Raw genomic sequence first — 15,060 nt, forward strand, 5'->3', positions numbered from 1 at the left:
TTGAGGTTGGTGAAGCAGCATTGATTAGGACAAATTTTGTTCTTGAAGCTAGGGCACAGGTTTAGTTGATTCGTGAAAGATTGAAGACTACTCAGAGTAATCGAAAGTCATAAGTAGTTGTAAGGAGGAGAGATCTCAAGTTTGAAATGAAGGATTGGGTATTCTTGAAAGTATCACCTATGAAGGCAATAATGAGATTTGGAAAGAAAGGGAAGCTAAGTCCCCAATTTGTTGGTTTGTATGATGTAGGGAAGCATATAGGACAGGTTGCTTACGAATTGAACCTTCCATCAGAGTTAGTTGTGGTTCACCCAGTGTTCCGTGTTTCGATGCTTAAGAAGTGCATTAGAGATCCATCCTTAGCAGTTCCCCTAGAGAGTATTGGGTCAAAGATAACTTGTCATATGAGGAGATTCTTGTGGAGATACTTGATAGGCAGGTCCGAAGGATAAGGAATAAAGAAGTAGCGCTAGTAAGGGTTCTTTGGACAAACCAATTGGTTGAAGGGGCCAACTAGGAAGCTGAAGCAGTCATGATGACCAAGTATCCTCATCTCTTTTTTTCCAACTTAGTTACACAGAAGGTAAATAGTTATTTTCAGCCAAAATACTTTCTCTTTAAGTCTGTTTAAGTATTCTTAAGTCCTATCTTATGTTGTGAGTAATTGGATCCTCGCGATAGGTATAAGTTTGGATATAAATTTAGTGCAGAGGTGTTGAATCTTTTTCAAATCCAAGATGAATCACATTCAAGGACGAATGTTTCATAGAGGGAGATATTGTAATACCCCGTGTCTGAAAGCTACTGTACAACATATGACTCATTCCATTGAGTCGTACATATAACATAAGAGTCGTATATAGTAAGTTGTACCTATGGCAGTTTAGAGTAGTTAAAGTCTGTTGTAGATACGAGTTGACCTTAGAAATCATCAAAGCATGGTACGAGTCATATGAAGTAAGGTCGTGAGTTACGTAGTATAGGTTCCTTAAGATTCTAACCAAGATACGAGTGGTTGTTTCAAGTTGTATAAACAAGTAATGAATCATAAGTTACCACTCATAGGTTGACCAGTGTGTGTTATCTTTGCCACTGTCATGCTTACGAGTTACTAGTCCAACCCATACCCTCATCATATGAGTCATATGGTTAACTCGTGATGACTGGCAATCAATTTCTGTTAAATTCAGTTAGAGGGATTTTTCATCTTTTTCCCTCTTATAATTCCCAAGCCATGACCTATAACCCCAAAGAGGCATTATTTTCTCTATCCTTCAATTGATTAATAATATTTTTTTCTCCTCCCATCTTCAATAACAACAAGATTAGGGTTTTCTAACTAATTCATCTCTCAAGTCTCAAAGTTTAAGTTTTCTTCACAAGTCAAATAATTTCAGGTATGTGGAGTTTTTGAATAAGGTTAATCTTACATCCTTGTGCCCAAAAAGCATGATTTTAAGATTGAATTTACTTGTTTTATATTAGGGTTGATCCCTTGAATTCTCATATATATTGAAGCATACCATTATCATGTGATTTTAAGGCTAACGATGCATAAAGGTTGCATCTATTCATGTTTTGAACTTTCAGATTTCTATTGTTTTTTTAATTTCATTACTTTGTTTTGGATTCTGAAGGAAGATTTCCATGTGGGCATTGAGCGTAATATTTTGTCATAAGTGCTATTAAAAAAAGTAAAAGTTTCAAGATTCAAGAAGAAGCATTAAATTTATAAGAAAGTTTAAGCCTTTTGAAGTTCCATTCATATGCAATATAGAATGATTCTAGAAAGCTTGATCTTTTTATCTTAAGATAAGACATGAAATCCATAAATTGTTCACCTTGTTATGATTTAAAGTAAAGAGTGGCATAAATGGTTTTAAGTCTATAAACCCTTATGCTATTTTAAGGTGGATTTCTTATATATGAGCATATATGTATTCTAGGAGCAGTATTTACCATCAAGAAAGGAATGAAGATGAGCGTATCCTAAATTCCTGAAAACCACAAGCCATCATAGGTTAAGATTTTTCCTAATATGGATGAAGTATAGTGATCAGTTAAGTTAAGGTTCTATTCCAATGGAAAGGATAGAATAGCTCTCTCCAACGTGGGTAAGACTTTGGAATCCATGGTATCTCACATTATTTATTTCGGTTAGATAAATTTCTCATAAGAAAGAATAAAAGTAAAGATTTTAGAAACTAAGTGTTGTGGCTCACTAAGATTTTCATATGCTTCATTATCCATGTTTTATGATCTTGCAGCCTTTATTTTACTCAAGTCCAAGGTAAGTCACTTATACTTAGTATACATTATTTGAAAGTTTACATATATACAACTCTTGTTTTATTTATTCACTCACCCCCACATACTTTGTACATTCCAAAAGTACTAACCCACATATACGTCTATGTGCTACATTATCTTATAATGTATGTTCTGGTGCTCATTTCCAGTAGCATGATTGATGATGGGTATCATTACCTACATCCTGACTTTTGGTGAGTCCTCATAGTCTGAGGATCCAACTTATCAGACTTTTGTTCATTGATTAAAGTACTTTAGTTACTTGATTTTCCTTTATGTGTAGTTCTACTGGAGCCTGTTCCAGTGGCTCTCTAGTTAGTGGTGGAGGCTTGTCAGACTGTGTATGTTTTAAGTTCAAGGAATTTGTTTTAGGTTTCCAAAGTTAAAGATTTATATTAAGATATGAAATTGTTACCTTCCATTTCTATATTTGTTAGTTTAGTTTTTTATGTGGGTTTCAAGTTGAATAGATATTATGGGTTAGCTTAGGACTATTCATAGTCTTAAGCACCATATGGCGTCCAGGAGGTACTTTTAGGGTGCTACACTATTTCTCCTTATGTGCTCCACTCAGTACTCCATTCAGTATTCTCCTTTCAATATAATCAATTAGTTTGCTCCGCTCAGTACTGTAACGTCCTGGGTTTTGGTCCTTTGAAATTTTCTGAGTTCTAGGCTTTCTGCCCTAGCAACAACTCACCTGATGAGTCGTAATGTGTCTTTATAGGTCATAGAACCCAACCGTAATAATCCTATAAGGATTTTCCTAAGTCACTGCCTTTATAATGACTATACTTAATGAGTCATATAGACTTCTAACGAGTTGTAAGGAGGGTATTTCGTAATGTATTCAGTATAGTGCCTCTATTGAATCTGTTGAGACTTTGACTTGACCCTACAAGTCGTAGTGTCTCATTATGAGATGTAGGGTGCTAGTCATAGGGTTCATTGTGAAGATCCAACGGGGATTTGGTTTGGCTATGACTTGATGGTCCAAGTCATATGGTACGAATCGTAAGGTCACTCGTCGCCAACTGACGAGTTATTTTTCCAACTTTTAAAGAGGGTATTTTAGATATTTACCTCCTATCCCACTGACAATCCATGACTTATAATCTTATTTGGGACCTATTCTCAACCATAACTCAACATAATTACACTTTCTCTCTTTTAAATTCTCTCAAGCAGCCATGCTTAGGGTTTCTAAGAAGTAGGTCATCCAAGGGCTTAAGGGTTGGATTCTTTCCATAAAACTTGGTATTTCAGGCAAGTTACTCTTTCCTCATTGTTAATTTTTCAAAATCATATGTTTTAAAGTATTGTTCATGAGAAATTAATGTTGGTTTTGAAACAAGGGTTGAGGGTTTTGAATGCTTATTGTTGAACAATGTTTTTCCATGTCTTATTTATGACTATTTATGCTTTAAACATGGTTTTTGAACTTATGGGTACATGGGTATGGTGAATGAACTAGGGAATTATGACTTTCCCAAAACTTGTAGCTTTTGAAGTAGTTATGACCCTAACCTCATATTATGAGATTGGTTTTTAGTATTGAGAAATGTGGGAATTAAACTATTCTTGAACTATTGCATTATGATATTGCATTGAACCTTATGGGTTTGTGTTACAACAAGCTATTATGTAATTAAACCAAGGGGGTTATGAATTCCCCCGAGTGGTGTAATTATTTTGTCATATTGTTGTTACCTTACAAGTGTAGTTGGTATGTATACCTTAATGTGTAATATAGTTTAATGAATGGGAATGTGTAATAATTTTTTTAGTTGGGATTAAATGAGGGTTGTGTACATGAGTCATGAAAGTGGAGGTCTGAGTGACCGACACTGGAAACCATGCAAGCCGATGCGTCATTCTTATGGCTTGAGGGTTCGAGTCCCCTTGCTTCTGACCAGGTGGTTTGAGTCCACCTTATTGATATTATTATGATTGGACGGTTCGAGTCCCCCATATCATATTTCATGATTAGGTGCTTAAGTCACCTTAGTATATGATTGGGTGATTCGAGTCCCCTGTACATATATATGATATTATTCTTCGATTTGTGCAGCTACACGCACCGGGGCCCAACTAGGGAGTGAGAATTGGGTCCCATATAACATATGGATACTATTATATGATGGTTGAACTATACAATCCAGGCTAAAGTTTTAAAGTGCACGCTAAGCCTTGTTCCCTATCCCGACATATGATATATATATATATATATAAACACACACACACACATATATATATATATATCTATTCACGTATATATATATGTATATGTATATGTATATATATATATATGTATATGTATATATATATGTATATGCATTTCATTATGTGCACTATATTTTGTATGAGTTTCAAACTGTTGATTATGGAATTATGTTATTCTTATCCCTGAGTTACATGCTAGCATTCACCTCGCTAACCATCTTTGGATATTGTATCTCCACACGATACAGGAATTGATCATACTTATACTTCTCCTGCACAGTTATACGGATTCGTGGTCAGTTCATGAGTTGACATTGAAGTGGTGAGCTTCCATACATAGGAAGTCTACATTTTATGTTAAGTCTCTTTTATCTCAGATTGTTTAGACTTGTTTTGTCTATAGTCGGGGTATGTCCCGACACTTTATTGGTATTCAATTTTGGTCCTTTATTTAGAAAGATTTGTTAGATTAATGTGGTCTTAGGTATTGTTGGTAAGTTATTTGGCCGATTTCAGGTTGACGAATTATAGTCATGGTTTAAATATCTTTAAGCTTATCCTATATGTTCGGAATTCATCCAACATTAGGGATATTATGTTGTTTGATTAGGTCCAGGCGGTGGTCTTTGATCCATATGGAACTTGAGATACCCATCATGGCCAAGAACTGGTTTAGATCTTGACAAATTCTCAAATTGGTATTAGGATTTTTCTTCTTTTTGCATTTTCACTAGAAATTGTTATTTGAAACATCACATTGTTGTTTTCTCCATCACACTCACACCAATAGTACTTTCTTGTATGATTTCTTGATCATAAGAAAGTGTTTATGCAATTGCGCTTGAAGTTAACGATTTTCTCTTAAATAATTTGAGTTTTGCTATTTTTATCTGAGCAAGAAATCGGTCTTTTTCTCCAATTATACTTCTCCGATGAAAGGTCTTCTTCTCAGGTAGGTCTTCTTATCTCTAGTTTGCCTTGCATATGCTTTTTTTCATAATCGAGAGTATTTTTTTCAAGCATCTTTCCAGGACTATGAAAAAATTTGCATGTAAAAATTATATTTTTATTTTTTAGGGGACAGGAGAAATTTTATTTGGATTTTGTGGAGACTAGATTTTGTGGAGATTGAATTTTGTGAATTTTATTTGGATTTTATGATTTGTGAATTTTATGTTGTACTAACTGCTCTAAGCTTTTGTGGAAAGGTTTTTCTTTGGCTTCCCAGATGGCTGAAAACGTATAGAAAGTTGAGATACTATTAAAATGGTAGCACTCGGCATTTAGAATTGCTGGTACATCCTGTACTACCAAAGTCATCAGAGAATCATAAATAACAACCACTCTTCGATGATTGGCGCTGAAAAGTTGGCGTACAAGAGAGCACACTGGCTCTCGGAGATGGATTGTTGCGTGAACCAAAGGCATTAATTGATTAGGAAATTTATGGGAAAAATTTTGGTTTGGAGGGAGATTTTCAAAAGATGATGTAGGAAATTCATGAAAATATAGATTTTTAGCTGTGACGGGATCAAAATCATAGACATAAAACTTGGCCTGGCGAATATGTGTGATTGCTCTAACATAGTGTATTAGGATATTATATGAGTTGATGAGCTTCGAGGGGTGGAGAATATGGTTGAGATGGCCTTGTTCTAGAAGTGGCACTATAATCACAGCCACTTATGTATCATGAAAACTCACTTCGCCGTTGCTTTGCGGTGTGTAGTTTTCATCCATTTTAGAAATTTTACAGTTTTATGATAGTCGTTAGCTTTTAAAGTGCATTCAGTAACATGTAGTCTAGATGAAAACATACATGTTCTTATAATGCTTGTATCTAATTATAATAGTATTTGCTGGTGGGCTAGTAAAAGACATAATTATTAATGTATGTGGTACTCAAAACATGTGGGGCTAATATGATACCTTATCAACAATAAGAAATATATCTCTATGCAATCAGAATCAATTTATCTTTTCTATTATTTTTTGGGTTATAAACCTCTTAAGAAGTGGTGAAAAGTTATGCTGTAGCTTGCTTTACTCACCTATAAGTATTTATCCTTCAAAACACATGTTTTTCCCTTAAATTTTTGTTGGTGTAGATAAATATCTTTTTTAGCTAAGTTTTTGCTGCAATGTGAAACTATCGCTAGTTTCTATAATTATTGCAATTCCTAGTTGCATAAATGTTCAATGTTTCTGGAAATTATATTCTAAAATAGCTTTTTTTTCCTAATTCATGCCCAAGAGAACTGTAAAGACTATTAAACATTTTTGAAAAGTTGCATAAACCCATTTTGTAAATACCTACCGGGTTCAATGACAAACGAAATCTCTTATATCATATTTTAGTGAAGAAATATGAATGGACCTGTAAGTGGTCATTGTTTTGGTACAATTTCCTCTTTTCCCTCGTAACTTTAGGTTGAAGCTAAAGCAATTCACCATAAATTTAGCATTTTTTCCATGACTATGAAACACTAAGTTTTCTTGTATTCAATAAGAAATTCACAAGTCCATTGCTTTAGCTTCAAAAAATACCTTCCAGCTCTTTTTGTTGAAGTTTTCACCTTAAAAGATTAAAGTCTCGGTACTTTCAAGATAGAATGTTACTTCTTTAGCATTAAATATGCATTTTTATGAAAGGTTTTTATCACATTAATTGTTTACAAGGAAATGGAGACTGGTTGGACTAGATTGTACCAGAAACTGGAAATTAACAGTTCTCCAAGATTGTACTTTTATTTCTTTTAAAGAATCAAAACAGAAATAAGTGTCTTTACGAATTCCTACTTTTATATTCTTTTCATCCATCACTTCAGGATTGATACCTAAAAGAAGCAGAATTGGTTATATACTTGTCTTTTGATTTATTACCTTCCCAATTAATATTATTTTCTCTTATCTTTTACATTTACTTTTATAGACTGATTATTTGGCTCAGACAAATATCATTTTTATGGACTATTTGAATTTATTTGAGTTAATTTTTAATTTTTATTTTGGTTATTTCTATTTATTTGATTCTACTCTCTATATTTCTATATAATTTCTTGGAGATGTACTTCATACGAGAATTATTAATTGGATTTACGGGATAACATTTGTCTTTGACCTTTAATTCTTGTTGTGACTTATATCAAGAGGTTATTTTCAAGTGTAAAAATTTTATGGAAGGTTATGTGTTTTTAAAAAAATGTGATGGTGATTTGTAATGTATTGGTTAATGCAGGTATCTGTCTGCTTCATGGCTTTGCAGTTCTCATTTTTACACTATCTTTTTGCTTTTGTTTGAAAGAGTACCTGATTGCAATTATCAAAGGTAACTATTATGTTTGGTTCACATGTTAGTTTTACTCTTGAAATTGTTACTTGAAATTGTGAAAACAGAAAATATTCTCATACCTATAGATCTTCTACATAATGAAGAATTGTTTTTTTTGTTTTTGACTTCATATGCTTGGATGTTTATCCTAGAGTGTTGTGTGTCATTGCAAGTGGCTGGTTTGTATCTATTTATATCTGTTTAATATTTATTATTCTTTAACATACGACTTTACGTGATCTATTTGATCAATTTTAAGGTTTGATTCTAATTTATTTATTCTGTTTGATCAGTCCTTTTAATTTAGCTTAGTTGTGTAAGTTAGTTATTAGAGTTTGAAAATATGTTCGTGTGCATTAATTTTGTGCTAATAAATGGTCTCTTTTTTATAGAGAAATCAGATAGTACTAATATTTAAGAGGTCAATTGATTGTACATTCTTTAATTGCTATGACTAGTGTTTACGAACTTTTAGGTTGGAACAGCACACACTTTGAAATTATCATATATTAGAGGATTAGGTCCAATTGTTTAAACAATGAGAATTATTTTTATTTTATTCTTTATTAAATATATGTTATATAAATTATTTCACATACCTAATGATTTTGTTTGTACGTTGATACTGACTTACTCAAGATTTTCTTGCTTCAATATTTTAAATTTGTAGCATAGGTTATTTAATGGATATTGGAGATAAAAGTTGGATGTATCTCCCAAGATCCACGGATGTGTACGAAAATAGAGTCAAGGATTTTCTCAATAAGGCATTTGAATGAGCTTCTCTAGGAAATAAAATATTATGTCTTTGTAGATTGTGCTTTAATCGTATTGGCATTATCGAGATATGGTGGAGGATCACTTTTTTGGTCATGGATTTCTCCTAAACACACTCAATGGGTTTTGCATGGAAAAGGGGTTTCATCAATAAATATTCCACATCCAAGAAGTGTTAATGAATATTCATGTGTTCTGAAACATGTGTAGCTATGAGATGGCATGCTACTGAATGACCCAAAGATAGAAATCAAAGACATCCTGCTAATGAGGAAGCTTGACAATATTTTGATTCTATGCACCCCAACTTCTCCAAAGATATTCGTAATGTTAGATTGGGTCTTTCAAGAGATAGGTTTAATCCATTTAGAACAATGAGTATTTCTCATGGCACATGGTCAATTATGTTAATGAACTATAACTTATCACCGTGGATATGAATAAAAACAGAGTATGTAATGTTATCAATGATTATTCCAGGTCCTTCATCTCTTGGAAATGATATTGATGTATAGTTGCCACCGCTTATTCCAGAGTTGAATGAACTATGAAGGGTGGGAATGGATACATTTGATGCTAAAACTGACCAAACATTTAATATGTGTAGAGCTTTAGTATAGACAATTAGTGATTTTCAAGAACTAGCAATGTTTTCTGGATGGAGCACCAAGGGGGCATGGAAATGCCCAACTTTTAATAATAGTACTTGATTCCAATATCTCAAACACAGTCGTAAGATGTGTTACTTGGGTCATCGAACATTATTACCCCCTAATCATCCATATCAAAGAGATAAAAAATCATTAATGGTAGAGATGAGCATAAAGCTACACTACTCCCTTATCAGGTGAAGAAGTCCATAAAGAGATACATGAATTCAATAATTTTTTTGGAAAGGGCCAAAAAAAAAAGCGAAATAGTGATGGTCCTCAGAAAAAAGATCCATATTTTTTGAAATGTCATATTGGCCACAACATAAATTGCGGCACAACCTTGATCGGATGCACATAGAGAAGAATTTTTGTGATAGTTTGCTTGATACTTTGTTGGATATAGATGAAAGTCCAAAGATCATGTAAATTTTTGCTATAACTTGCATGAGATGGGGATAATCAAAGAGCTTCAATCAATAAAATATGATAATAGTGGAAAAGTTCATCTGGCTAAAGCTTGTTTCTCTATAAAACTGAAGGAGAAAAGGTTGTCACTGTTTTATTAGATGTCAAATTTTCAAAAGGATTTTCCTCTAATATATCAAGTTGAGTGTAGATAGATGATATAAAAGTATCGAGATAAGAAAACCCATGATGCTCATTTCATAATGCATCACTTGCTCCAGGTTGCAGTTAGGAAAGTGTTACCCAAGAATGTGTCTTTGACCTTGATTGGGTTGAGGAATTATTTTAGAGCCATGTGACAAGGGGTCACAGGTTTAAGCCTTGAAAACAGCCTCTGACAGAAATACAAGGTAAGGCTTCATATGATACACCCTTGTGGTGGGGCCCTTCCCCGAACACCGTGCATAACGATAACTTTAGGGCACTGGGCTTCCCTTTATATAGTAAGGTCAAAAGAAGTGGTCCTGATAAAATGAAGGCAGAAATCATAGATATAAAATGTGAGCTTGAAAAGATTTTTCTTCCTCTCTTTTTTGATATAATGACACTTCTGCCTATCTATTTAGTAGATAAAATTAAGCTTGGGGGCCCGACTCATTTGCGTCATATGTATCCTAATAAAGAAAATCTATGTTACTTCGAGGAATTTGTTCTCAATTGAAATACCCCTAAAGAATCAATAGAAGAGAGTTTTTTGGCTGAAAAATATTTAAATTTTTGTTCTAGATGGGGTGAAGATAAAATTTAGTAGGTATCCAACAAAGGATGATAAGGGCATTCAAATAGAGGGATTTTTCACCTGTATTTCCTAAGACATTTCATCCAATTGGAAGTAAGAAGAAAATAAAAGGCAAGACTTTATTCTAGATAATCACTAGTGGTTTGAAGCACATCGTTATGCTTTGTTTAATACTGGAGATGGACAAGTAAAGACATTTATCAAGTAAGATAAAATAGTTATTTGTATTTTAACTTTCTCTATATGATATCATAATTTGCTTAAATTTCATTGATCTACATCATTATTGATTTAAGTTGCAATACATGCCGGCAAGGAACATAAGAATTTAGTTGATAATCATACTAGAGGAAATGCATGGGTAAAAACACAGAGTCATAATCGAGAATTTGGTGATTGGTTTAAGAAAAAGTTCAAAATATTGAAGTTCCAAATCATTTAAGATGGCTAGCTATAGGGCCTAATTTTGTGTCTTAAAGATATACTAGATATTTCATTAATGGATATCGATTCCATACAATGACATGAGACGTCCCAGGCAAGACTCAAAATAGTAGAGTGACTTTGTCAGCAACAACAGATAGTTTTGCTAGTGCTAGAGACCCAAATCCTATCGATGTAATGGTTATCTATTATGGAGTTATTTAAGATATCATCGAGATAGATTATTGGGGTTGATTTGGTGTTGTACTATTTAAATGTAATTGGTTTCATATTGAAGTAGATGAATATGGTTTGACTTGTATAAATTTCAATAGAAAATGCAACATAGATGACCTTTTTGTCCTAGCATCATGTAATACAAAATCCAAACCAATGTTAGTGCCATGTTCCAAGCTCATGTATAATACCTTATAGTTCTTTGGTAATTTTATGAGTGAGTTACTACTGAGTAAGATAAAGTGAGGGAATCGGTTCTAAATTCTCCATGAAAGGCATGCTCCTCCAGGGAATCTGCCTGAATGGGCGAAGGTACTAACTGATTTTTGGTTCTCTTTTTGTTTGCCGTTTTTGGGAGACATATTCAGTAAATGAAATGGAAAAATAGATTAGACTGGGAGTCTATATTTGAGCTTAGGCTCACTGGCACGACATGAATATTGAAAGAAGGAAACTATTCCTAAAATATCTCATAGTCTCCTGTCCATAAGTGTGGTGCACAACACACCCATGCACAAGACTCTACTAGATGCGGCTTTCAGACTTCCTAGGGAACTATTGAACCTTAGGATCTGATACCAAGTTTGTAATTCCCAGAATTTGGTACCCAAATAGTTACACGGCGCTCATGACCCCGAAGGGCCACAAGTTAACCCATGACTGATATCTGTACCTGAACACTACATAATATATTGTATAAATGTGAAAATAAAGGTTGAAAAGTCATAAGGTTCAAAATTGATAAAACATAACATTTGAAAGTACGGTATATCAATACCAAAACAAAATGAAACAAAACTGTCTAAACATATTGTAGTCTGAAAAATCTCTAAAACTGAACTGTCTGAATAAGGAGTTGATGGGACATGTCCCCAACTAACTCCAACTACTGAAATAAACTAAGTAATGAAGAAATAAAGTAATGATTATGTCTTTGAAGGATGAGGACTCACTGCTAACTCTTACTGCTGAAACTGGAATGCTACTGATGCTCTGGAGCTTGTGCTTTTGAACCTGTAGTATCGAATAAAACACCATAGCACAAATACATCAGTACGATTGAATATACTGGTATGCATGTGAGGTACGCTGAATGCAAAGGGTTTAAATGAATGAATAATGCTAACTGACTGTATAACATGAACGTGAAAATGCATGCATGAATAAGTGACTGTAACTGAATTCGTGATGGTACTGACTATTGAGTCTGATTATTGATAACAGGAGTTACTAATAATTGATATAACTAATACTGAGTGATTGTATCTGACATTCTAGGTTCTGATGGAACTAGCTGAGTTTCGTACTGTGTTAAGTTAACTATATCTAACAGTTCTGAAATCTGAAGGACTATCTGAGTTCTTTTACTGAGACTGAGGCTGTGGGAAGTAGTCATCTAACGGACATACCCCAAATAATGCATTATAGCTGAGTTGGGGTACAATATATAACTCCAATTAGAAGGGTGTCAATACCGCGCCACTGGTAAAGACAAGCTGTGGGTGACCCTCATCTGGCAGTATCCCCAAAAAAGAACGGTGGAACCCTCATCTGACAGTATTTATCCACCTCATCAACCCTCATCTGTCAGTGTTGATGTCTCAACCTATGCTGGTTACATAGTTCTAGAATGCAAGGATTGCTTCTAAGGATCACACTCTCAACTGTCAGTGTGTGTCCTCATCACTGGGTTCGCTCGGTACTAAATCCTACTCCCATCTGAATAGACACTGAACATGATTAACTGAACTGGACTGAGTTCATTAAATTTTTTGACTGATGGAATACTACTGAGATTACTGAATTACTGAGCTTTCTGAGATTACTGGGATTACTGAGTTTACTGAGTTTTCCTGAGTCACATGACTGACTGAATTCTACTGAACATGGGTTGACTGTGGATATCGTGAAAACATGACACTGGCTCTAGGCACACAGCTAAATTGTCGAGTACAAGTATCCCCAGGACTCAATATAAGGAAACTAACAAGGCATGGCATTCTTGAATATATGACCAACATTAACAATCCATAATACAATAAGTTGGGGATTTCATAAAGTACATGGTTATCATAATCTTGTACATGGTAGGAATGAGTATACTCAATGTCAAAATTTCATACTCTAACATCATGAGTATTCCAAAAAATATCTACATTTCACATCAATAGCATGAGAGTCATTTGAACACAAGGGTAAAATATGAATCCATCACATAAATCACAATTGAGCTATATTACATAATTTCTAGTCTCTTAGAAATTTTATCAAACACTTAGGTTGCATGGCTTAAGGCATGGCATAATCATCAAATTAACATATCATAACCAACTAAAATTCATGATTTTCAACTCACATGCTAACATATTTTCATAAAAATACATAAAGATTCCAACTTGAGAATCATACAACAACAACCACAAGAACACAATCAACCCATAGCATGAATATAATAATCCATAAGTTAAAACTTGATTTTGGGCTTCATGGACGAAAGAAATCCATGAATGAACACTATGCATACCTTAGTTCTTAATTCCGCAAAGATTTACGAAGGAATTTTCTTGAATTTGAATCCCCAATTGAGAACCCTAACTTGTTATTAAGAGAATTTTGAGAGAAGTGACTATATTTTAGTTGAATTGGGGCTAAATCCCATGTTATAGGCTTATAGAGGGGTGGAAAATACCCATTCTACCCTTAAAATAACTCAAAAATGGGGTGTTTACGTCACTTGGTCCATAAGATATGCGGCGCACAACTTATCGCATAAGCTAGGTTGTGCGTCGCACAACTTATGGCATAATTTAGGTTGTGCGTTGCACAACTTATGGAATAACTATTCCAGTAGCCTTAGGCAATTTGTTAGGCGACGCACTCCACTTTGCAAAGCCATAACTTCTTGCTCGGATGTTGGATTTTGGTAAAATTGGTATCATTGGAAAGCTAATTCAATCCTCTACAATTTGGTTCTAAATATACCAGAATACCATATATACATCAAGTTATTCTTATTCAAAGATGACTCTTGCGAAATTAAATACTAAAACTTGATGGATTCAAAAGCTCTTAGCTTGCCTAAATCTAAGTGACTCTTATGAACACGCTTAAAACATCATAAGCTCTCTTATCACTAGGATATTCATTGTAAGTCATGTACTCAAATATGAATGACGGGGTAGGAGGTTTCATACATAGTTACAATGGTTCATTTTCTAGCTTAGAAATATACAGGGTATTACAATTATTTTCCTTTCAAACAAATATCTTCAATTCCTTCTCCTCTCTTTCCTATTTTGCACTTATGTATTGATGATCATATTTCTCCTCCTTTTCCTGTATTTGTTTCTTCTCTTTCTAAGTCCACTCCATTTAATCATATTTTGGATTTTACATAGGTATCATCTGTTTCTCTGCCTACTTCTGTTCCTCTACCTAAAAAATCTTCTAAAATTTCTAAACCACCTGTCTGGATGTCAGATTATGTTGTTCCCTTAAAACCTTCTAGTTGTATCTATCCTCTTAGTACTATGTTTCTAATGAACATCATCAACTTTTCTATCAGACTTTTTTTGCTGTTTTTTTGCTGCTATTGGACCTAAATCCTATGCTGAAGCCTATAAGGATCCTCTTTGGGTTGAAGCTATAGAAGCTGAAATTTTCGCACTTAAGACTAATAAGTCCTTGTTTATTATTTCCTTGCTACATAGTAAGGTTTCTATTGGTTGCACATGGGTGCTTAAGATTAAGTGTCATGCTTCAAGAGAGGTAGAAAGGTATAAAGCCAGGCTTGTTCCCAAAGACTATTCTCAGCAAAAGGGTCCTGATTTTGCTGAGACCTTCTCTCCAGTTGCAAAAATAATTACTGTAAGAGCAATATTGCCTTAGCCATTTCTTCCAAT

The 15,060-nt window shown here is 34.0% G+C and overlaps 1 protein-coding gene across 1 annotated transcript in view; it reads left to right on the forward strand.

Annotated features, from left to right (window-relative positions):
• The window catches only part of LOC124887054, a 40,067-nt gene that overhangs the window by 23,220 nt on the left and 1,787 nt on the right, over nt 1-15,060 (forward strand). The window contains exons 4-6 of the mRNA XM_047396223.1: nt 4,782-4,855; nt 7,772-7,861; nt 14,869-15,025. Coding sequence (XP_047252179.1) covers nt 4,782-4,855; nt 7,772-7,861; nt 14,869-15,025 — 321 coding nt within the window. The remainder of the gene's footprint in view (nt 1-4,781; nt 4,856-7,771; nt 7,862-14,868; nt 15,026-15,060) is intronic.

Source organism: Capsicum annuum, chromosome 9, assembly GCF_002878395.1.
Source record: "Capsicum annuum cultivar UCD-10X-F1 chromosome 9, UCD10Xv1.1, whole genome shotgun sequence".
Lineage (NCBI taxonomy): Eukaryota > Viridiplantae > Streptophyta > Magnoliopsida > Solanales > Solanaceae > Capsicum > Capsicum annuum.